This window comes from Rhinopithecus roxellana, chromosome 5 (genome assembly GCF_007565055.1).
Source record: "Rhinopithecus roxellana isolate Shanxi Qingling chromosome 5, ASM756505v1, whole genome shotgun sequence".
In the NCBI taxonomy this organism is placed as follows: Eukaryota; Metazoa; Chordata; class Mammalia; order Primates; family Cercopithecidae; genus Rhinopithecus; species Rhinopithecus roxellana.
The window spans coordinates 78,408,778-78,432,555 of record NC_044553.1 but is presented as its reverse complement, the minus strand read 5'-3'; the positions used below and the strand labels follow the sequence as shown (position 1 = coordinate 78,432,555).

The 23,778-nt window shown below is 56.1% G+C and overlaps 1 protein-coding gene across 2 annotated transcripts; it reads right to left on the bottom strand.

Annotated features, from left to right (window-relative positions):
- Nucleotides 1-1,919: 1,919 nt before the first annotated feature.
- On the bottom strand, nucleotides 1,920-23,438 carry CSK (C-terminal Src kinase). 2 transcript variants are annotated; one of them, XM_010375869.2, is made up of 13 exons: nucleotides 22,825-23,438; nucleotides 6,837-6,916; nucleotides 6,421-6,534; nucleotides 6,211-6,323; nucleotides 5,657-5,876; nucleotides 4,626-4,719; nucleotides 4,383-4,448; nucleotides 4,205-4,304; nucleotides 4,025-4,115; nucleotides 3,525-3,598; nucleotides 3,230-3,425; nucleotides 3,036-3,122; nucleotides 1,920-2,787 (listed from the first exon to the last, which is right to left on the bottom strand). In XM_010375869.2, the coding sequence occupies exons 2-13, from the start codon at nucleotides 6,849-6,851 to the stop codon at nucleotides 2,605-2,607; spliced, it is 1,353 nt and encodes a 450-aa protein (XP_010374171.1). In that variant the 5' UTR covers nucleotides 6,852-6,916; nucleotides 22,825-23,438; the 3' UTR covers nucleotides 1,920-2,604. The 2 variants fall into 2 exon arrangements, with proteins under 2 accessions (XP_010374171.1, XP_010374172.1); XM_010375870.2 differs by lacking the exon at nucleotides 22,825-23,438 and adding an exon at nucleotides 17,805-17,922.
- Nucleotides 23,439-23,778: the final 340 nt, after the last annotated feature.

The following is a 23,778-nucleotide window of genomic DNA, read 5'->3' as shown; positions in this document are numbered from 1 at the left end:
ACGGTGGTTTCAAAAACACATATCTGGGCCGTGTGCAGTGGCTCACGCCTGTAATCCCAGCACTTTGGGAGGCTGAGGTGGTGGATGACTTGAGGTCAGGAGTTTGAGACCAGCCTGGGCAACACGGTGAAACCCCGTTTCCACTAAAAATACAAAAATTAGCCAGGTGTGGTGGCACATGCCTGTTGTAATCCCAGTAACTTGGGAGGCTTAGGTAGGACAATCGCTTGAACCTAGGAGATGGAGGTTGCAGTGAGCTGAGATGGCACCACTGCACTCCAGCCTGGGTGACAGAGTGAGACTTCATTTCAAAAAAAAAAAAAAAAAAAAGATTATCTGACATGTCACCTTCCTGATGAAACTTGTCGTTGGCTTCCCATTATTCTGTTTGATAAAAGCCAAGTCTTTGCCACAGCCACAGTCTCACCTCTCAGGCCTGGCTGTTTGTACATCCTCACCCACCTTCTTGGAGATCTGACAAAGCTGCCCTCCCTCCAGTCTCAGCATCTCTTCCTGGAATGCTGCTAACTCCTGCCGTACAACCTGTTCATTCCGCTTCAGATCTCAGCTTAAATGCTGCTTCTTTCCAGAAGCCCTCCCTGATCTACAAAGATTCCCATGTTTTGTGTTCCTCATGTAGCACTTAAGTTTGTCACCGCCTATATGTGACTATTTGATTATCTTCCCAACTGTGGACTCCACAGGGTGTGTTTTGCTTACTGATGAACCCCAGTCCTAGCAAACAGTAGGTATTCAAATATTTGTTGTTGAATGAATGGTGTAGTTTTAGAAAAATTAGTCTGGCAGTGTGCAGAGAAGATGGAGTGGAGGTGGCAAGGAGGCTGTTGCACTGGGCCAGGAGAGATCATGGTGGATGGAACTACAGCGGGGCTGAGGAGCAGACACAAGGTAGACTTCAAAGTCAGATCTCCCTGGATTTCAGGTCCTGTTGGCTGGTAGAGGAAGGGTCAGGACCACAACAGGACAAGGGGAACACCCCACCTGCCTGCCCCAGGGAATACGTGAACAAGGGGAACACCCCACCTGCCTGCCCCAGGGAATATGTGAACAAGGGGAACACCCCACCTGCCTGCCCCAGGGAATACGTGAACAAGGGGAACACCCCACCTGCCTGCCCCAGGGAATACGTGAACAAGGGGAACACCCCACCTGCCTGCCCCAGGGAATACGTGAAGCCTCCTCACACCTTCAGAGGTTCTGTACTGACCACTGCCCCTGGACAACCTGCGTGAGGGGAGAAAATCTCATAGCTGGTCCACATTCCCTGTATGTGCCCTGACAAGGTGGGGTGGGGAGGGTGTCCCCCTGACTGGAAGGTGCCAAGATTTCCTCTCTGCCCTGCATCCTCAGCCCCTGCCAAGTCTGGTATGACATCAGGCCTGGCACATGGCAGGGGTGGGGACAGGGCAAAGCTGTGACATCATGGGTAAAACTGGAGAACCACCAGGAGCTTTCTTGTCCCCCTCCAGGTCAGCATCTTCTCAGGCATGAGACACTTCTCTTCCTACCAGAGGAAGCCCACCGGGCCCACCATTGCTTTTTCTCTCTCGCACAGGGGGCTTGACTAGAATCCCGTTCCCATTTGTGCAGGCCTGGGCTCCCTCCCATCCCTGGCTCTAGCCCTCCTTGTGCTGCAGGCTTGAACAACACACCAGGGAAGGCAGCTGGAACCCCCAGACAGCATCCTGTGGATGGGGCTCCAGAGCCGGGCTCGGTGGTAGCTGGACAGTGGGGCGGGTGGTGAGCACTTCCCCGAGGGCAAACACAGGACACTCACTCGTGCAGCTGACACAAAGCGGCGGCTACATCCCCCGGCCATGCTCCCCACCCAGACCCACTCAGAGACAGGGGGATGGACAAGATGGCATGGGAGGGACGACCGGGCAGGACAGGCAGGCTCGGTGGAGGAAGCGCCGAGGCGGGCGGCGGTGTCCTCATGGCGTGGTTTATTACGATTCCATCTCACAAGGCGGGTGGGCGGGTGGCAGCGGCACACGAAATCCAAGCCCCTGACAGACGTCTGCCTCGGGCGCATGCAAACAGTGCAACATGGTCAAGCGCAAACACGGGGCGACCGAGGAGACACGGGACATGGGACACGGAATGGGGAATGAGGCTGGGGCGAGGGGTCCCTAGAGAGGGGCCCGGTCCCCCCCACCCTCACGGGCAGGACAGGAAAAATAAGATTCGTACTTCTTGTAAAATGCCCATTTGCTGGGTACTTTCTTTCTCCTTATCTTGAAAAATAATAAAAAATAAACACACGGAAAAAAAATCTCAAAAAAGGAAAGAAATAAAACTCTTAAGAAGGCGAGCGGCGGGAGGCCAAGGAAGCCCGACGTGGTGGGGCGCTGCCTCCCGCTCCGTGGCCTCCTTCCTCCCTGGCCCCTCAGTGGGCTCCCCAGGCCCCACACGTGGGTCCAAGAGAGACGGGGCCGGAGGGATGCAGGCTGGGACGCAGGAAAAAGGCCCACCAGCCCGCTGGGGCTCAGTTCAGGCTCGGGCCCAGTGAGCAGGGGCACCAGGTCCATGATCTTCCAGGTTCAGTCCCCACAGGCCCACGACCTGGGCGGAGGCCAGCCGTCACAGGTGCAGCTCATGGGTTTTGATGTGCTCAAGCTGCTCTCGGAGCTGTAGGAAGGATGGCCGCATGGCGGCGTCCAGATGCCAGCAGTTCTTCATGACCTCATAGACTGCGGGCGGGCAGCCATCAGGGGCATCCATCTTGTAGCCCTTCTCCACCCGAGGGACGACGTCCTTCAGGGGCTGTGGCCAGGAGGATGGCAGGAGTCAGTCCAGGGCCTGGCCCCAGAGAAGACATCTACCCAGCAGCCTCTCAGGGATGCCCATCAGCTCTGCCCCAGACCCAGGCCCGCAGAGTGGCCTGTGAGCTCCCCAGGGCAGGCCCGAGGCTTCCAGGCCTTGACTGGGGAGGCAGGGCCCAAGGAGACTCATGCCCCTGCCAACCCCTCCGTTGCTCCAAGAGCCACCCTGATCCCAGTACCTATACTCACAATTCTTGGATAAGGCACTCGCCCGAAGGAGTAGATTTCCCAGAGAAGGATTCCGAAACTCCACACGTCAGACTTAGTGGAGAATTTCTGCCATGTGGATGTAAACAGTAGCGTCAGATCCCGGGACTCTAGGGGTGGGGAGTGACCCAGGACTCCTGCCCACCTCTGTAGGCCCCAGGGGAGGCCTGCCCCACCTTCTCTCTCAGGGCCTCAGGGGCTGTCCACTTGACTGGCAGCTTGCCCGTGTCCTGGGTGCTGGATGCCTCCTTGGTGAGACCAAAGTCGCTGACCTTGGCCACGTTGTCCTCAGACACTAGCACGTTGCGGGCAGCCAGGTCTCGATGCACGAAGTTGTTGCCCTCCAGGTATTCCATGGCCTCGCAGACATCTCTGGGGGTAGGCCAGGTACACGTCCCCTCAGACTGGGACCCCCATAGCGGGGCAGGGTACCCCTCAAACCCTACCCATCCAAGAGGCTGCTTCACTCACAGTGAGAACTTGAGGAGACAGTCTCCGCCCAGCACTGACCGACCCCGAGACCGCAGGTAGTCCACGAGGCTCCCCTGGGGGAAGGAAGGACAGACCAGGCCCAGAGGTCAGATGTGCCCTGCAGCCCTCTCACACAGCAGGCTGGGGCCCAGTGGGTGTTGACACTCCAAGGAGGTGTGAGACAGGGAAGGAGTGGGGAGGGGCCAGGACATCCGTGCTGGACACTGCTCTGTGTTATTCATGCCTTATCCCTTGACTCTCACAAATCTCTGGGATAAGCTGTTATTATCTCCATTTTCCAGATGTGATGCTGAGGCTTGGAGGTGACATGATTTGTCCAAGGTTACAGTCAATAAATGCTAAACCAGGACAAAAGCCCAGGCCTGGTGACCTCAAAGCTCACTTGGGGTCGGGGGACCGAGGGAGCAGGGGCCCCAGAGCACAGTGGGGGTTTCGGGCCAGTTGGAAAGTCCGAGTGCCGGGTCTCAGCAGGTTCCCACCTTGGCCATGTACTCAGTGACGATGTAGAGCCCGCCCTTCTCCTCCACGATCACGCCCAGGAGCTGCACCAGGTTGCTATGCCGCAGTTGCCTGGGGCAGGACGAGAGTGGTCAGAAAGGGGAAGCCGGAGCCTCACTCCTAGCCTAGGCCAACCTCCCCCCTACCCCGCCCCCACTCACGTCATGACTGAGGCTTCAGCCAGGAAGGCCTGGGCGGTGGCGTCGTTCTTAATGCACTTGACAGCGACTTTGTTCCCTCGGTAATCGCCCAGCATCACGTCTGGGGGCAGAGAGGTCGGCTTGTTCCCAAGTTCTGAGTCCCTTGGCGCCCCCCCTCAGGCAGCCCGGCCCAGCTCACCTCCGAACTCCCCCTTCCCAATGGTCTGCAGTAGCTTCAACTCCTTCATGTTCAGGGCCCAGCCACCTGTGGGGAGGGGCCAGTGAGGGCCTGGAGGCTGCTAGGGACATGGCTGGGATGACAGAGGCTGACTGGACTATCAAGCACATGGGGTTCTCTGGAGGTTCCTGGAGGGGGGCAGTGCCAGGAAGCCTGCGTGGGAGGAGGTGGGTGGGCAAGAGGTCTGGGGTGGGGTGCACTCACTGCGGTAGAACTCATCCTGGGCTGCCACCGTGCCCTCCATGACCTTTGGTTTAATGAGGCGCGTACAGAGTCCATCTGCGTCTGAGGTGTAGTGCTGCAGGGTGTGGGGGGCAGGGTGCTCAGAGACAGCCCAAGGTGCCCCATATGCACCGTCCAGGCCTGACCACCAGGGGGCGGCAGAGGCCGGCCCCGCCCAGCCTGGAGTCACTGAGTGGGGAGGGCTCCCCATTGCTGGTAGGGCAGGGGTTAGGGAAGTCCCGGATCATGACGTATGGCCCATTTCCCATGCCACCCTACATGTGGCTGCTGGACACTCAGCTGTTGCTACCACTCTGGACCCCACCGGTATCCAATGCAGAGGGCAACCTATGGCTCGGTCCTGACACCAGCCTCTAGCCAGGAGTGCCCAGGACCCCACCCTCACCTGCCACAGGCCAAGCCAGGCCAGCAGGGGAGGGAGATGAGAGTAAATACAGAGGGACACGGGAGGCTGCCTGTGGCTACCGGATGCCAGGTGTGGCCTGGCCAGGACTGGCAGAGCGGGCCTGGGAAGCTGCAGGGACCCATGGGCATGTCCATGCAGGTGCGAGAGCCTCAGGGGCCCTGGTGATCAAGGCGCATGGCTCATGCTTCTGCACACACTTCTGGGCATGCAGGTCTGTGAGTGGCTGGAGGAAAGTTAGCTCTGGGATCAGACAGATTCAGAATCTAGTCCTGGCACCAAATTATAGCTGTGTGACCTCAGGTGGGTCCCCTAACTGCTCTGAACCATCGACTCCTGGTCTATAAAATGAGGATAAGGCTCCCCTCCTCGGGCTGGCACTGTGGGGTCAGAGGTGAGTCCTGGCACACAGCAGCTGCTCCACCAAGGTGTGAGGAAACGAGGGCTCACAGAAGCTGCCCCACATGCCTGGTCACCCGGCAGAAGCAGTGGGGCAGGAGCTAGAAGCCAGGGCTATGTGCAAAGGCCCCAGATGGGTTTAGGGTGTGTGAGGGTGGGAGCGAGGACCCACGGATACCCCCCAGCTCACCTCCACCAGCTGCATGAGGTTCTCAAAGTACACCTCCTCGTCGATGCTGAGCTTGCTGGCATGGTACATGATGCGGTAGTGCTCCACCTTGCCGTCGCAGCTCACGCACAGCGTGTAGTCCCCGGGGTAGTTGGTGCTCTCCCGCACCAGGAACAGGCCTGTCTCCGGTGGGTACAGAAGCCGCTCAGCCTGCTCCCGTGTGATCTTGCCGTGAAACCAACTGGGGAGCAGCAGGGCCGGAGGTCACGGTGGCCCAAAGGTACTGACCCTGGCTCCCCTTTCTGAAGGGTTTCCCTCTGCTTGGCACCCGTGGCTCACACTCGCTCAGTCAGGCATTTGAGGCCCTCCTCTTCTGCTCCCTGTCCCTTCTTCGACACCCTCCTGCCTCTGCTTCCAGCCCTGCTCTGTGAGGTCCCGGACCCGTGCCCTATACCTCCCTCCTGAAGCCCTCCCCAACACCCCAGCCCCTCACTCTGGCCTCCCTGCTTGTTCCTGATGCTTCTCCAGGAGGACCAGGGCCCCTTCCCTCCCCAACCCCTCCTTGTAGTACTCACGGCATGAGGCTGAGTTTGGTACCCGCCTTCACGCCCTCCCGCTTCTGGACGTAGTTGGCTGGGATGATGCCCTCACGGCCCACCTTGTTTTTGGCTTTGTACCAGTTGGGGTCCTGGGGAGAGGGCAGCCCAGACATGCTCTCAGGCCCACCTCCCCCTGCAGAGGGAAGGCCCAGCAGTGGGAGGATGGGGTGGGCGCCACCTGATTACCTTGGTGACGGCCACAATGGTGAGCACGTCTCCTTTGCAGAAAGGCAGGTCTTGCTCGGCGGTGCCGTGGAAGTTGTACTTGGCAATACATTCTGTACCGGATGGCCAGGCGGCCTGTAGGACAGGTGACAGGTGGGCAGGTGCAGCCTGGGACCCCTCCGGCCACCTGCCCGGACACCCTAGTGGTCACAGCCTCTAAGCTGGCCTCTGTGAGCCTGGGTGAGGTGCTCTGCCCAGAGAACGAGCCCTGGGTCCCTTCCTGTTGAGACTCCCCCACTTCCCCCGGCCTATGTCTGACTGAGTGCTGGGAAAAAGGGGAGTGGGTTGATCTAAGCTGCATCCTCTCTCCTCCACTAAGCACCCCGCCAGGGCTGGTGGGAATGCTTGCATGTCCCAGACCCTCACCCTTGTGGTACCTGTATTGCTGACATCTTCTCAGGAGCTCTGGTGTCCCCGAGTCACAGTAAAGCCGACCTGTCACTTGGTACCATTAGACCTGTGGGGAAGAGCATGCAGAATGAGGAGGGGTGTGAAGAAATGCCCCCCAACTGCTGAGATCTGGCTCCTCACTGGGCGTAAACAGGTGCCAAGAGCATCCTGCGCTGGAATTTGACACACGGGCCATTCTCTCCAGTCCTGGCAGGCTGACGGTACTGGGTAGAGGAGCATGAAGGCTGAGGACCCCCAGGGACAGAGGGAGCCACCAACCCTAAGGCCACAGGGGCCCTTTCAAGACTGACAGAAAGGAGCCAAGGGGGCTTAGAGGGCTAGCAGGACTACAGCCAACTGCCCATCGGCCCCATCAGCCCCAGGCCTAGTTCCAGCTACTGTTCTGTGGGGAAAAGGGCCCTGGGGCAGCTCTGAGAAGGGGCTGTGTGATCTGGGAAAGTCCCTTATGCTGTGGGCCCTCAGGTCCTTCACCTGCAAAAGCCTGCCTGGGCATCTCTAAATGTATACCAACCCCACTTCTAGGTATACACCAAGAGGACACAGGGCATGTGTCTACTTAGACAGACATAGGAGGGCTACAAGCGGCATGCTTAGTAATAAACCTCAAACTGGGAGCTGCCCAGATGCCGATCCAGAGGAAAATGGATAAACAGTGGCATATTCACAAAAGGGACTACGAACGGCAGCAAACTCCAATCATCAAATAAACTCCAACACAAACTCCAACCATCAAATAACCCTGATGAATTTCTTTTCCTTGTTTTTTTTTTTTTTTTTTTTTTTTCTGAGATGGAGTCTGGCTGTGTCGCCCAGGCTGGAGTACAGTAGCACAATTCCGGCTCACTGCAACCTCCGCCTCCTGAGTTCAAGTTATTCTCCTGCTTCGACCTCCTGAGTAGCTGGGATTACAGGCACATACCACCACACCCGGCTAATTTTTGTATTTTTAGTAGAGATGGGGTTTCGCCATGTTGGCCAGGCTGGTCTCAAATTCCTGACCTCAGGTGATCCACCCGCCTCAGCCTCCCAAAATGCTGGGATTACAGGTATAAGTCACTGTGCCTGGCCAATCCTGATAAATTCCGAAACATAATGATGGCCAGGCACAGTGGCTCACAGCTCTAATCTCAGCACTTTGGGAAGCTGAGGCAGACAGATGGCTTAAACCCAGGAGTTCAAGACCAGTCTGGGCAACATGGTGAAACCCAGTCTCTACTAAAGATACAAAAATTAGCTGAGGGCGGTGCTGCGTGCTTTTAGTGCCAGCTACTCAGGAGGCTGAGGTGGGAGGATCACTTGAGCCTGGGGAGGTCAAAGCTACAGTGAGCCAAGGTCACACCACTGCACTTCAGCCTGGGTGACAGAGCGAGATCCTGCCTCTAAATAAATAAATACTGTAATCCTAGCACTTTGGGAGGCCAAGATGGGTGGATCACAAGGTCAGGAGATCGAGACCATCCTGGCTAACGTGGTGAAACCCCGTCTCTACTAAAAAATACAAAAAACTAGCCGGGCGAGATGGCGGGCACCTGTAGTCCCAGCTACTCGGGAGGCTGAGGCAGGAGAATGGCGTAAACCCGGGAGGTGGAGCTTGCAGTGAGCTGAGATCCGGCCACTGCACTCCAGCCTGGGCGACAGAGCGAGACTCTGTCTCAAAAAAAAAAAAAAAAAAAATTAAAAAAATATAAATAAATAAATAAATAAAATGTTAACCAAGAAGCCAGACACAGAAAAGTACATATTATATAATTCCATATGAATAAAGTTCAAAATCTGGCCAAACTAATCCATGCTGTCAGGATAGCTGCTCTTGGTACAGGGAGACTGGAAGGAATGCAAGGGGACCTGTGGGATTGGTTGTCTGTCTGAGCCGAATCATGAAGTGGGTCCACTCTGTGACAGTTCACTGAGCTGTACCCTTGTGATCGGCACACTTTTTGGTGTACAGTTGACCGTTGAACAACTTGGGTCTGAACTGCGCAGGTCCAGTTACACATGGATTTTTTTCCTTTTTTCTTTGAGAAACGGTCTCACTCTATTGCCCAGGCAGGAGTGCAGTGACGTGACCATAGCTCACTGCAGCCTCAAACCCCTGGGCTCAGCCAATCCTCCTGCCTCAGCCTTCTGAGTAGCTGTTACTATCAGCATGTGCCACCACACGTGGCTGGATGTTTTTCAATAAGTTACACCGGGTGTGCCTGCGTTTTCTGCCTCCCTTTCCACCTCCTTCGCCTCCACCTCTGCCAACTCTGTGATGGCAAGACCAACTCTTCCTCTACCTCCTCAGCCTACTCAATGTGAAGGATGAAGACCTTCATAATGATCCCCTTCCACTTAAAGAACAGTAGATATATTTCCTCTTCCTTACGATTTTCTTTTCTGTTTTTTTTTTTTGAGACAGAGTGAGACTCTGTCGCCCAGGCTGGAGTGCAGTGGTGGGGTGACTCACGGCTCACTGCAACTACCTCTGCCTCCCAGGTTCAAGTGATTCTCATGCCTCGACCACCTGAGTAGCTGGGATCATAGGCGTGCCCACCACAGCAGACTAATTTTTGTATTTTTAGTAGATACAGGGTTTCACCATATTGGCCACACGGGTCTCGAACTCCTGGCCTCAAGTGATCCGCCTGCCCTGGCCTCCCAATGTGCTGAGATTACAGGTATGAGGCACTGCACCTGGCCATATGATTTTCTCATTTTATTTTCACTAGCTTACTTTATTGTAAGAATACAGTATATAATATATGTAACAAACAAAATGAGTGTCAACTTTATCTACAAGGCTTTCTGACAACAAAAGGCTATTAGTAGTAAAGTTTTTGAGGAGTCAAAAGCTAATATACACTTTTTTGACTGCAGGGAGGAGGCTGATGCCCTCAACTCCTGTGTTGTTCAAGGGTCAACCGTATATTTACTTCAATAAAGTTGACTCCCCAAAAAAGCTACCCTAGTCAACCCCATTCCCTAAGAGCAGCAACCCACCTATCTGCACACACATACTTTGTAGTCCCAGCCCAGGGCCCCCTTGGACCTGTCTCAGGAAGCACAGGGGCTGGAACTACTATTTCCTTCCTACAGGTGAAGAAACTGAGGCTGAGAAAGAGCCAGTGGCATCTTTGTGGTCACAATGTGTTAGAAGAGAAACTCCTCCACGAGCCTCTTTGCTGGGCTCTTTGATACAATGGATAAGGTCTGGGGGCTAGCCTGACAGTCACAAATATTGCTACCTACCCCAATGGAAGAAGACATTTTATTTTATTATTATTACTGAGATGGAGTCTTGCTCTGTTGCCCAGACTGGAGTGCAGTGGCATAGGAGAAGACATTTTAGTGCAAAGTGCTGGGGGTGCAAAGTAGGCAGGGACTGCAGAGCTTAGGCAGGCTCCCTAGAGGAGGGAGCTCTGGGGCTGAGCCCTGAAGATTGCAGGGCTTAGACACGCAGAGGGCGGGCCAGGGAAGGCACCCGAGTTGGTGTAGCAGTCTGAGCAACAGTGTCAGGCAGGGGACCGGCACAGTGTGAGAAACTGGCCCAGGTGGAAGCCGATGGTGAGGGAAGAGGGGAGGCAGACCCTGCCCATCTGGGGCTCTAGGACCCCACATGCTTCCAGAGTCCACCCTGACCACCGCTGCTCAGGGGACACTGTAGGGGATGGTTTCAAGTGGGCCTGGCATAAACTCTGCCAGGGAGCAGGGGGGCTTCCACTGCCAATGTGAGGAACCAGGGTTTGATTCTGAGGGTGATGGGGCAGGGGAGCATGTGATTGTGGAGAGCAGAAGGAGCTGGGGAGGAGACAGCCAGGGAGAACCAACACTTCCAGGCCACACACCTGGCTCTATAGTCAGGCCTGGGCTTAATACTTGGCTCTGTTGGCTGTGCGACTTAGGGTGAGTGACTCAACCCTTCTAAGTCTCACATCCCTTACTTACACTGAAGGAGAGGACAGGGATCCCCTGCAAGCTGGCTGAGGAGGGGCTGGAAAGAAACCCTGAACTTGGAAGTATCTGGTGCGCACCTGCCCCATCCCCTGGACGAAAGAGCTTCTGTTCCTCCCAGAACACAGGCCCTTCCTATTCCCAGAGGCCAGGCCATCAACTCCTGCTATTTAGGCAGGGACACTGAGGCCCAAGGAGGATGAGCCTGAAACCTGCCTCCATCCACATGACTCAGTCACCACTGAGTACAGGAACCACCCCTTGCCCCTGCCTCCCGTGAACTGTAAGCTGTGGAGGTAGGGATGGCGGGGACCCCTTGCCCCGGCCTCCCATGGACTGTAAGCTGTGGGGGTGGGGGTGGCGGGGAGGGAAGGAGGATTATGAGCTCTTCTAACCCTCTTACCTCCATTTTACAGAAGCAGAAACTGAGGCTCAACTGGTTGAACAATTTGCCTGAAGTCACATAGCTAGTTAGGGGTGACAGAGCTTGAATTAGGGTGCCACTAGGGCTGGCTGGGCCCCCAACCTTTAGGTCCTTCTGAATAGGGGCCCTGCTAGCATTCCACATCCCCATGCCTCCCTCTTCCTCCCCAAACTCCCTGCCACCACAGCGGGGTGCGGAGGCTGCTGCGCTGTTAGTCACCCTTCCAGCTGTCAGTTTGCAAACACTCCCTTCCTGGCCTACAGCTGCTGCCACCGCCGCCTCCTCACTGCCTTGATGATAATAATAAAAATAATAACAGGCCCTGTTTTCTGAGCACTTATTCTGTGCCAGGTCCTGTCCTTGGCACGTTATGGCTCATCATATCCTCTAACAACTCTGAGACAGACAAGCTATTATTATCCCCATTTTGCAGATGAGAACCCCAAATTCTCATCTGGGGTTCTTGCCCCACAGGGGCAAGACGGGCGTCCCTAGGGCCACACCTTGAGTGAGCATCCTGCCCCACTCAGGTGTCAAACTCCTGAGCTGCTGAGCCAGCCCTACCCACAGCCCCGTGCCTCCCTGCCTGACAGGCCCCAGGAGTTGCCATGGGGACCACACTAGCCTAGGGGAAAGAGAGAGGGGAAGGAGGAGGGAGGAGGGAGAAGCAGCCAAGAGGGGCACAGGGGCAGCACTAAGGGAAGGGTGAGCCTAGGAGTGGTCAGGGTGGGCCGCCTCAAGGAGCTGGGTTCTGAAGGCCTCAGAGGGTCTCGAAACAGGGAAGAGGGCTAAACTCATCACCTTTACTCTGCTGGCTGTGACTCTAGGACCCAGCTTTCCCATCTGTGCAATGGACTGGTGATAACCCTTGGCTCTGGGGGCTGCTGTAAGGACTGGAGTTGGGCTCTTAGCACCAGAACGGTGCATGCCTTGCCACAGACATCCTGCAAGTGGGAGCTGCTAACCCTCTTGGACGGTTCCTCCCTGGTGGGATCATGAGCCCCCCGAAGGAATGAATAAATGAACAAACAAAAGGGGGAATCCAGTCTGGCTACATCACACTGAGGTCCCATAACCAATGAGACTATAGTTAACTCCAAAGTTAACCCCAAAGGGATAGCAGCTATCACCCACCCCCACAGAGCTAGGGGACAAGGGGCTTGGGATGTGGCAGGACCGGTGCTTCACTCTGACTTCCTACCCCAAGCCTGGCTCCCAGTAGCCCTTGTGCTGGGGTCCTGGAACAGGCTGGCATTGTACCCAAGTGCTGATGTCAGAGACCGCAGCCAAGATGGCTCAGTGGCCTCCCAGCCAGTGCCTCGGCTGGGGTCCCCTTCTTAAAACATCTCCAGAAGGTGAGACCACCCTCCCACTCCAGACCAGAGGCTGAGAGCCAGAGTGGCTGGGAGGAGCTACTGCAAACTTAGGATTCCACAACTCAGCAGGGGTCAGGCACAGAGAGGCGGTCTTTCCTGGGGTTAAACTTAAGAGTCGGGCTACTCTATGTAGCAGTGCAGGAACATCATCCTGGGTGTCAGAGGCTCTGAGTCCTGCACCTGGCTTTGCCATCAACTTGCTGTGTGACCTTGGGAAAGTCACTTGACCTTTCTGGGACTTGCTGGCTTCTGGTACCTTAGCCAGACCTGTTTCCCATCTGCCGTTTCCAGGACACCTGTGCCCTGTCTCCCTCCCCGCCTTGCCATTCCCTTCCCACTCTCTCCTTCTTTACCGAGGGACTTCCACTCAACCTTGGCGGTGCAGCTGAGGAAATGCTTCTGGAGCACCCATGCCTTAAAAAAACACAGCAGGACAGTCCCTCCAGTGCTGTCTGTAGTAGCAGGAGATGATGGAGAGACAGCCCTTATGTCCCTCAGTGGGGGGCTGGGTGGATAAATTACAAGATGTCCCTAAAAGGGGACAGCATAGCTCAAGCTGTGATGGGGCCAAGGGAGATCTCTAGGTGCCGATAGTGAACACTCCCCATGATAGAGTATGGAAAACGGCAAAACACCAGCTCAAGTCATTGAAGAAAAAGTTGCCAGGGGAGCAGAACAGACACAGCTTCCAAGTCCCATCCCACAGGCTAATTGGAAAGACGAAGGAGCATCTGCTCTACACGGAGACGTGCAGACACCCTTGGAACCAAGGGATCCAGCAAAGCATCACCAGCAAGGCGACACATGGACACTAAGTGCCTCCTGGAGGAGGACTCTGCATCGCCCAGCGGGGTGTGCCGGCCAGAGCTGTTCCACTTGACTCCAACCAGGGAGAAGCAATCAGACAAATCCACAACAACTGGCCCGGACTCTTCATGTCAATGTCATAAAAGAGCAAAACAAAAAAAGGGCTGGAGAATGTTCTAGATTAAATAGGACACTAAAGAAACATGACAACAAGATTCAATGAATGATCTGGAATTGAATTCTATATCAAGGGGTGGTCGGGGAACAGCTATAAAATCACTTGGGGACAGGGGAAATGGACATAACAAATAATATGGAATTAACGTCAATTTTCTTAAGTGTGATCATGACATGATTATGTAAGAGATACACGCTAAAGTTCTTACCGTGAAAGATACAAATGCCTACAACTAACACTCAAATCAGCAAAAAATACACACAAACGCATATGTAGATAAAAGAAGAGCTAGAGTAAATGTGGCAAAATGTTAAGAACTCGCAAATCTGCACGAAGGATATATGAATATTCATTATACTATTACTTCAACTTTTTGGTAGGTTTGAAATACTCAACATAACAGGCTGTGAAAAAAAGCCAGGTGCAGGTTCTCTATGGAATACTACAAGTTGTGTTTTTAAAGAGGTATTAATACAATACCTCCCTAAACTCAAATATGCCTTGATTATCTTTGGAAAGACAGAGGAAACTGGTAACAGAGGTTGCTTCTAGGATGGGAAGGGCGAGTGAGATCAAGTTCAAGGGAAACTTACTTTTTACTGTTCATTTGCTATTTTGTCCTTCTGGGCTTTTAAAAAAAGTATTATTATTTTTTTAAAGCCACATGCATCTATTACCTTCCCCCTTAAAATGAAATAAGAAACTTTTTGTAAACCACCTCTCCCTGGAGCCTTCCTTGGGTCCCCAGCTGTGTTGGGTGCCGAGGCCTCCGAGGCCTCTCACACATCCCTGTGCTCCAGTGAGAACCTCACTGGTTGTGGCCTGTGGTTTAGGGTGGACTGGGAGCTCTGCAGGGGGAAAGTGAGAATCTGATTCACGTCTGCATGGGCTGGGCCCAAAGTGGCTGCTCAGGAAATGAGTGCTGAATGAATGAATGAACCAACGAACAAAAGGGGATGTCAGGCTTGTGGTACATGGCTGTACCACACAGAGGTCTCATAACCAATGGGACTACAGTTAACCCCAAAGGGACAGCAGCTGTCACCCCATTCCCACAGGGCTAGGGGACAAGGGGCTTGGAATGTGGCAGGACCAGTGCTTCACTCTGACTTCCTGCCCCAAACCCGACTCCCAGCAGCCCTTGTGCTGGGGTCCTGGGAACAGGCTGGCATTGTGCCCAAGCACTGAGGTCAGTGGCTGCAGCCTCAGGCAGGCCTTTCTTGGGAGCCCAGGCTGACGAGGAGTGGGGAGAAAGAACTGGGAGCCCAGAAACTCCCAGGCTGCCCTTTTCCTACCCTAGAAGCAGCTGTAGACCCCCAAGGCCAGGCATGTGCTGAGGGCCAGGGGAGGTCAAGGGGCTCCCTTGCCCTTCCCCCGTTGCCAAAACTCTGCTGCCTAATGGGGCGTGGGAGCCTTCAGTAACTGTTTACACCCGGCTAAAAATACCCACTGAAAAGGGAAGTGCACAAAAGACCTGGGGGAACTCAGGGCCATGGCCCCCGGAGACTCTGGTCCTGCCACAGGACCCAGCTGGATGCTCTGGGGGATGGGGACAGCCACTGCAGGCAACAGGCAACAGGCAACAGCAAGGTCCACCTTGCCTTCTCATTCTTAGAGCCAGTGTTCTGGAAGCTTTCCTGTGTGCCCAGAGCCATGCTTGGTGGGCCAGGATATCTGGGTGGAGAAGGAAAGGACTCAAGAGATCCTGCCTTGGCCGGGCGCGATGGCTCACGCCTATAATCCCAGCACTTTGGGAGGCCGAGACGGGCGGATCACAAGGTCAGGAGATTGAGACCATGGTGAAATCCCGTCTCTACTAAAAATACAAAAAATTAGCCGGGCGCGGTGGCGGGCGCCTGTAGTCCCAGCTACTCAGGAGGCTGAGGCAGGAGAATGGCGTGAACCCGAGAGGCGGAGCTTGCAGTGAGCCGAGATTGCGCCACTGCACTCCAGCCTGGGCGACAGACCGAGACTCCGTCTCAAAAAAAAAAAAAAAAAAAAAAAAAAAAAAAAAAAAAAGAGATCCTGCCTTTGGGGACCCAAGGTCACCATTCACCTGCCTCTTCTCTGTGCACAGGCCAGGGCTGGATGCTGGGAACCCCTATAAAATACAGACCTGGCTCCTGTCCTCCTGGTTACTGGATGGTCAACCATGGCCTGGTGTGCTCAGTGCCTCCACAGACTGTGAGACAGGGGCTACCCAGGAAGGCTTCCAGGAAGAAGGGTGAGGGGAGCAGGAGCTAGAAGGCTTTTAGGGGAAAGTGACTGAGAGAGGGGTGCCTTGGAGTAGACCAGGATTAAGACTGCAAACTGTGGTACAGAGCGAGTTAATGAAGACTGAAGAAGGTTCAGGATGGGGGCCCAGGGAGCCTCTGAGCAGGGCCTACAGGTCATAGTACAGATACACGCAGAATTAAGTTTCAGATCTGGGCCCGCCCCTCCAAAGGGCAGTGCACCTAAGGAGGGCGGGGCACCCACCAGCAGTTGGGCAAGTTTGGCAGCAATAAAATCAGCCCCACCTCTGGTTCTGCAGAGAACACCAGGCTGAGGCACTGTGACATTCCCCACCGCACATCAGGCAAGGAAGGGTGCTGGAGGGCTTCTACTGACCCCTGCAGCCTGTGCTGGTGGTCCCTCAGCACCCCCACTGCATAGGTGTCTCAGGGTGGGCAGCAGCAGAATTGGGCGCCAGGACCTTGGAGATGCCTACACCTCCTGGGGGGTCACGAAGGAACAGAAGAATGTCTGCTCTGGCTCCAGTGCACGCTGCCCTACCCCCATCCCGGGGCTCCTGTCAGCACCCTGACCGAAGGAGAGGGGCAGATTTAATGGATAAATACCAAATTACAGCAACTCACTGGCTTTTTTTTTCCTGCCCCCAATGGTTCAGTAGGACCGGAAATCCCGTCTAGCGGTTTGGGAGAGGTGGGGGCTGGGGTTAGAGCAGGCTAATGGGGAGCCTCCTCCCCAGGCACCGCTGCGGCTTGAGGCTGCCATTCCTGGCCCAGAAAGGTTTCTAATTACCGCTCAGGATCCTAATTACCTACGTGCGCTGGGCAATGGGGACTCTGGGCCTCCCCAGGGCCCTAACCCAGGCCTCTGCTCCTCCACCCCCTTAGCACAGGATGTGGTCTTTGCATCTTCATTTGCCTGCATTTACATATAGCCTCTCAGCACTAACCTTCAACGAACGCTTCAAAGTCATGTTCTTGTCCCTCACCCCAAAGTCTCCGGGCCACATTCTAGGTGGGGAGACTGACGGCTGGAGGCCCATGAGCTGTCTAGAACTTTGGCCCCCAGATTTCTGGTCTCCCCACTTCAGAACCAGGACCCGCAGAACACACAGTTCAGAAGGTAAAGCTGTGGGGACCAACACAAAGGACAGACTTGCTGCTACTACTTAAGGGAGATGGGGGCGTTACCAGCACCCTGCTCTAGCAGGAAGGCTGCAGAATGAGAGCATGGGAGTTACAGCCTACTGATCCAGCCGGGTTTGGGGCACTGCATTAGTTACTTAATCCTTCAAACACCCCATGGGGCAAGGACTGGTGATCTCTGGCAGAGGAGGAACAAGCTGTGTGGGGACTTGAGCTCAGAGTTGTCTGAACCTTGGTTAGGGGACCTTTCTTCCCACCTTTCCCTGTGCAGGACAGATGACATCCTGAAAATGGACAGGTGGGGGGCACCGAGGGAAGGTCTGCCCAGAGCTTGGCTGTTCTGCTCTGGGAAGCAGAAGTTCTTCTGTGCCCACTTCTTGCTTGTCTGCACACCCCGGCCTCTCAGAGAGGCCAAGAGCCTGTCGAGGGACACACAGAAAATAGCCAGCAGCCCCAGAGAGGGCAGAAGCTCCAAAGAAGGACCTCTCTCCCTACCATGCTTCTTCTTCAAACGTTTCTTGACTTTCACAGGCCCTTCCCCTCCGGGAGGCCCTCCAGGCTGCCCCAGCCCACGCACAGCCCCAGCTTCAGAGCTCCTACCAGCCCTGCCAGGAAGTGAGAACCACAGGCCTCCCCTCACTGACTCCTGGTTTCCTCCACCCGCCAGCAGAGGCGCTCTCAGGGTTTGTTCTTCATCCTTCCCTCCTGTCTCCCTGCAGCATGGACAGCACAAGCTGCAGATAGACACGCGAGTCTGCATGAGGACCAGGTGTCAGGCTGGGCTGAGAAGCAGCAGCCAGGGTCCAAGTGGGGCAGATTATGCCCAGGTTTTCACCTACCTACAAGGCTTACAACCATGCCATGATCAGGACAGCCAGGGAGGCACCAAGCAGCCTCTTCTACTTGTTCCTTCGACTCTGGGCCCAGACCACAGAAGGAGGGGTGGAGGGAAGCTGCGGTTGGAGGGTGTGTGCACAGCTAGTGTGTGATGAGAAGCTGCCTTCATTTTAGCACCTTAAAACCAGGAAGAGAAACTGAGTAGGCAGAAAGGGCAGGCTGGGCTGCACAGGGCCCTCCAGTCCCTGGGGGCCTGCTGAGGGGAGCTCTCAAATAGTCACTGGACAAACCACTTCTCCTTTCTGGGCCTCAGTTTCCCCATGGGAAAAATGGGATTTTTTTTTTCTAATGGGTCCTGCCAGTCTGCCCTGATTGGTGCTGTCTACACTTAATGGGCCACGTCATGGTAGATAAAAGAGCACCCCCTCAACTGGTGGAGTACTGATCCCGAGGAGCAGGGGCTCAGCCACCCAAAGCCAGCCTCTCCCTGTTCACTTCTCCCCTCAGCCATGCAGGGAGCACCAGCTCTTCCTTCACCAGCTTTTTATTTTTAGGTCTGAATTTGACTTTAATCATTACTTAGCGGATTCTATTTCCAGCCCTTGGATGAAGGGACCCAGAGGGGAGGAGGAAGGGAGGCAGTGCTCCCTGCCGGGCGCTGGGGGTGGCCTGCTCCTCCACCCATCCTGTCCCCAACCAAGGGCGGGGGAAACTGAGAAACACCCAAAGGGTTCTCATCTGAGCCAGGCCAGGCCAGCATCTTGGGACGGACCCCACCCTGTGACCTCATCCCATCCCAAGCTGTGGGACAGGAGGGCAGCTGCTGTCATGCCCACTTCCCTTACACTAAGAGCAGGGAGGAGGGAGACACTCCACGGCCAGAGTATGGCAGCTGGAGTCTGAGGTCGTGTGCCCAAGGGACCTCTGCACTGAATGGGCCACCTGGGGGAGGACCCCTTCCCTAGGTTAGTCCTGGGCCACCCTAGGGTCATCCGGGGCTACAGTCTCTTAGGCCCAGGGTTGCCAAGTAGAGACCGATGTCCTGCTACTGCCCACAGGGTGGCTGTAGGAGGGCACTCCCAGTTACTCTGGTCTCCATAAAAGCAGAACAAGAGGAAGCAGGTGTGTCACAGTGAAACACACTCAGGTTAGACCTGGGGAACACCTGCTGAGAAGGGGGAGGCTAACACATGAGTTTCCTGGTGTGTCCAACTCCCTCCTGGGAAGCTCTGGGAGGCTCCAGAATCCCCCTACCCTCAATCTCCCAGCTTCCTTCCCTTCCTTGGCCACTGGGACAGGGTGGGAAGATGAGGCTGGCATGGCTGTTCTTGGGCTGGGGTTCGGGATGCCTGGGTTCCTTGTCTAAGTCTCAGGCTAAGCAGGCCTCTATTTCCTCTGGGAAAATGCTGAACTGGGCTGACCTAGCCAGAGCTGGGAGGCGGGAGGCAGCCAGGCTCTTAAGAGGCCTCGTTGGCTGGGCGCTGTGGCTCACACCTGTAATCCCAGTACTTTGGGAGGCCGAGGTGGGCAGATCGCCTGAGGTCGGGAGTTCAAGACCAGCCTGACCAACACGGAGAAACCCCATCTCTACTAAAAACACAAAATTAGCCAGGCGTGAGGGCACATGCCTGTAATCCCAACTTGGAAGCCTGAGGCAGGAGAATCACTTAAACCCGGGAGCCGGAGGTTGTGGTGAGCCAAGATCATGCCATTGCACTCCAGACTGGGCAACAAGAGCAAAACTCCATCTCACCAAAAAAAAAAAAAAAAAGAAGAAGAAGATACCTTGTCTATTCAGCTCTGATGCTGGGAGACTGGAAAGGGAAACGGTGGAGTCAGGTCCTGGACCCTAACCAGCAGCCCATCTTCCCAGGGCCAGCCCCATGCCGTAGGCCAGGCAATCACATGGTAATGGGGAAAGGGGAGGGCAGGGAAGGGCACTGGCCATAGTATTCTAGAACCTCAGGGCCAGGGGGGTTCAGAGGGGCTCCCCAGGCAGAGACCACCTCTTTGCCAGGTGAGTGGTCAGCCAACATCGGCTCGTGGCTCAGGCACCTTCCCCACAGGTTGAGGCAGCCAGCAGTTGACACTCCTTCAACAATGCCAGTCCTACTCCTAGAGGGAGTGCAGGAAGGACTGTGCCAGGCACTTCAGAGTCCCTTGGTTAGTTAGTTGACACTGTTCTTCCACCTTCCTCTAAAGTAGGTGTCACCATCCTGTTATTTATATAAAGGCAGCTCAGCAGGTCAGTGACCTGTCTAATGTCCCTCCACCCTGGGTCTAAGTGGTATGTCTGAGCCTGGAACCCATATTCAGTTGGGTGCCAAGTTGCCCGTGCCCTCCAACACCCTGGCTGCTTTTGGGACTCACAGTAATGACAACCACAACAGCAACAGACGGGAAAAATGCACACGCTCCAGTGTATGGGTGATGGCGCTGCAGCAGGCCAGCCTGGAATATTCTGTAGCTTTTTAGAAGCAACGTTACTTAGACCATGTAGCACCATGAGAAAATGCCCACAGACGCAGTATTACATGAAAAAAGGTGTCACAGCACACACACTCCAGTGACAACGGCGATGAAGGAAAAAGATGGGGAAAAGACCAGCAGGGAACTCCAAAATGCTAACACAGTCACTGCCTGCTGAAGAAATAGTGGGTGATTTTTGTTCGTTTTCTAAATTTCCTGTAGCGCTGTTTTGTTATTTTCTAAATCAAGAAAATGAGTACATTCACAGTTTCCCTAGAATGAGCTCAGATTCACTTCCCTGGGACCCGCCTGCTCCCTAGCTCTGGCCCAGGTGTCTGGGACAACTTCTGCCACGGGATGCCTTTCTCATTTGGGACAGTCCCTCAGACACAGGAGAATCTGTCCCTACTTTCTCTTTCCCAGACTCAATCAACATCCCTGGTTCTTTGAAGACGACTTGTCAAGGTTTTCAAATCCTTCAAAAGATGGAGCCCAGAACCGCACCCAGACAGATCTGCCCCCTTTGAGGGGCAGCCACATCACACTGTGGATCATGGGCTTCAACCCCTACCTGTATTTGTTTGGAGGAAGCTGCATTCTGTCCCCAAACTTTCCAACCCTTGCCGTGGGCCACTCTGTGTGGCTCAGCCTTTTGGGGTCTGGCCCCCCTGCAGTGGTAAATGGGAATATTTTCTGGTCTTTCCTTGCCCCTGACCCAATGCAGAGAGAAGAGCAGCCGCTTCTGAGAGGGAGGAGGGCACCAAGCTCACTCCCTCTCAGAATGAATGAAAAGCACATCCCCGCACACGTGCTGGCCAGAAGCCAGACTCCTTTCTTCAAAGGCCCTGGGACCCTGGGTCGTACCCTCATAGCTCACAGCTGGTAAAAATAAAAATAAAATAAAAATAAAAAAGGCTGGCTTGGGGTGGGAGGGAGCCAACCATGTCAGGCTCCAGCCCCAGTCCCTCAGGCTGGAAAGGAAGTTAGGGCTGGGTGTGGGGCCATGTGAGGGGAGTCTCACAGGCCCAGGACATCTGGGTCTCCTCCACTGTGCATGTCAGGACAGCCAAAAAAAAACTGAAAAAACAAAAAAACCTAAATTGTGAGCAGGGACCCAGCAGGACAAAACTGCCAGCAGCTCCAAGGGAGCCCAGACACCACTCAACACCCTCTAGGGCAATGCCTACTCTCCTGGGCCAGAGGATCCTGCCAGGCCCCAACTTCACCCCTGCTGCCCTTGCCCTGTTCCTGCTGTGGCCACAACCAAGAAAGGTACTGGAATGGCCAGGGTACTAGGAGCTTAAAATAGGCCCCCTGGGTGTCCCCACTCTGTAGCCTGCTGCCAGTGGAGACAGGCTTCCACGGTTCCCATCTGACCCCATTTATATTCTGAACTTGGCTGCTCCTGTGCCAGCTGGGCCATAGGTGTGGGGAGCGCTGGGTCATGACTGACCACCAGGTTGTTTCAACTCAGAGCCGGGGCCAGGACCCGGCCTTCCTGCCACACAACACAGACTGGCCCCACACCACACATTGCCCACATCTCCTGCTAGCTGACCCAGCCACAGCTGGGGCCAGAAGCCCTTTCACTCCCTCCAGCCCTCTGCAGGGAAGCACGTGCTCAACCAACAGTCCCTCCGGGGCCAGGCTGGGGGGCCTGTGTACCCACTGGGTGACGGTGCCTGCCTGGTTTCCTTCTACCCACAGTCATCCAGCCCTGCAGAGCTGGGGATGAGAGGATAGCCAGCCTAACTCCACTAGGGGCCTGGGGTAGCAACTTCTCCCTTTGAGCCTCGGTTCTCCGGCGTACAAAATGGGCGGGGAAGTGAACTGGTAGTTAAGCTCCAAAAATCTGCTGGGTGGACACACCCCTTCCTGACACCTGGTCTGGACCACAAAGAGCCTAGGAGAATGGGTGCCCCAGGGTGCCAGAAGGTGGGGGCATGGTACTAACGCTCAGTTACCTCCACCCGGGCGGAAGGCCTGCCCAGTTTCCCACCCAAAGGTCAGAGGTCCCTTGGCTTAGGCCTGGTCTTCTGAGAGGCCAAGGGTGACAGGCTCAGTCCCAGGACCTGGGCTTCTAACTGCTCACCCGAGGTGACTGGGCCCTGGGCTTGCTTGCAGCCCACAGGGTCATGGTGGGATAATGAGGGAGGGGTCAGAACCAAGCAAGTCAGGGCACCTGCAGGGAGGCCCTGGACAGGGAACGGCAGGGGAGTCCAGCACTCTCTCTAGGGACCTGGCCCATACGGATCCTCTTCCTCCAGACTCCAGCCACCTCCTACTCTGAGCTCCACAGACGGGGGACTCGGGATGAGAAGATGAGTCCGTGGAGCTGCAGGGCAGTACGTCCCTCGTGCACTCCCTTCCCATTTGGGTTCTGACAGTGGCTCCTGGGAGAATTCGAACCCTTGCAAGGGAGTAAAGGAGAGAGGGGATAGAGAGGAGAAGGGGGGAATGGGAGTGGACGCGACAGTGGCAGCAACAGAGACCAGACGCGCGACCTCCACCCTCTTCCCTCCAGGGGACACTCCGGGACGGCCAGGCACTCACCTCTCTTGGGGCACTGCGGTCCAGGCCACCCCGCCGCGGGCGGCATCAGCGGCCTGCGGGACGGTCCATGCGGTCAGGGGGAAGGGGAGGGGCACAGGGGTCCCCGGGGGGTGCGGTACAAAGAGGTACGAGTGCGAGGCGAGGGGAGGAGGGACCGCCAGGCAGAGGCAGGGGGACGGCCGCAGGGCCCGGGTAGCGGAGGGAAGAAAGGCGGGGGAAGGGGGCGGGAGGGAGTCGGGGGGAGGAAACAATGTAGCCGGCGCGGACCCGGCAGAGTTCCGCTTCCGAGAGCCGCCACTGAGGTTCGATTTTGGAACGTCGCGCTGGCTGCCGGGGGCCGCCCCGGACGCTCGATCGGGGCCGCGCGGCTCCTCGCGCTCCACGCCCCGCGGGCTCCGGCGGCCAGAGACTGGCTGGGGCGGGAGGGACGGCGGGCCGGGGTATGGCCCCGACGGCGGCGCAGGACCCCGCCCCGGCAGGACCCCCCGGGCAAGGCGCGGGTGGGGCAGGAACGGGAAGGCAGCAGCGGGCTCGGCGGCGGCGGCCAACCTCGGCTTGCCCGGGGCTCCGCTGGGAGGAAGCTCGCAGGCCTGGCGAGAGGAAGCGCGGCCCGGATCCTCCGCCCGCGGCAGCGCGCCTGCGCGAGGGGGCCTGCCCGGCGCGCGGCGGGGCGTGGGCCGGCGGGGCGGCGCCCCCTGCCGGGCGCCGGGGGCACTGCGGGGGGTGTGTCCGCGCCCACGCCCTGCCCCCACTTGCCTGCCTGGCTACGTTGAAGGCTCCAGGGTCTCCCCCACAGCGCACACCAGCCGGCCTGGGAGCAACCTCCCAGCCTTCTCTGGACGCAGCTCTCCCGCTGCCGAAGCGCTGAGGGCCGGGCCTGGGCCCCTCTCCTCAGGTCTGTTTGTGGAGAGTGGGCCTGACTCCCAGCAGAAAGCCTTAATTCATTCATTCACC

Coding starts and splice junctions, on each gene's coding strand:
- CSK (XM_010375869.2), bottom strand. Junction 5,877..6,210: donor ACCAAACTCAGCCTCATGCC/GTGAGTACTACA, acceptor GCTGCTCCCCAG/TTGGTTTCACGGCAAGATCA. Junction 4,305..4,382: donor TGGGAAGGGGGAGTTCGGAG/GTGAGCTGGGCC, acceptor CTCTGCCCCCAG/ACGTGATGCTGGGCGATTAC.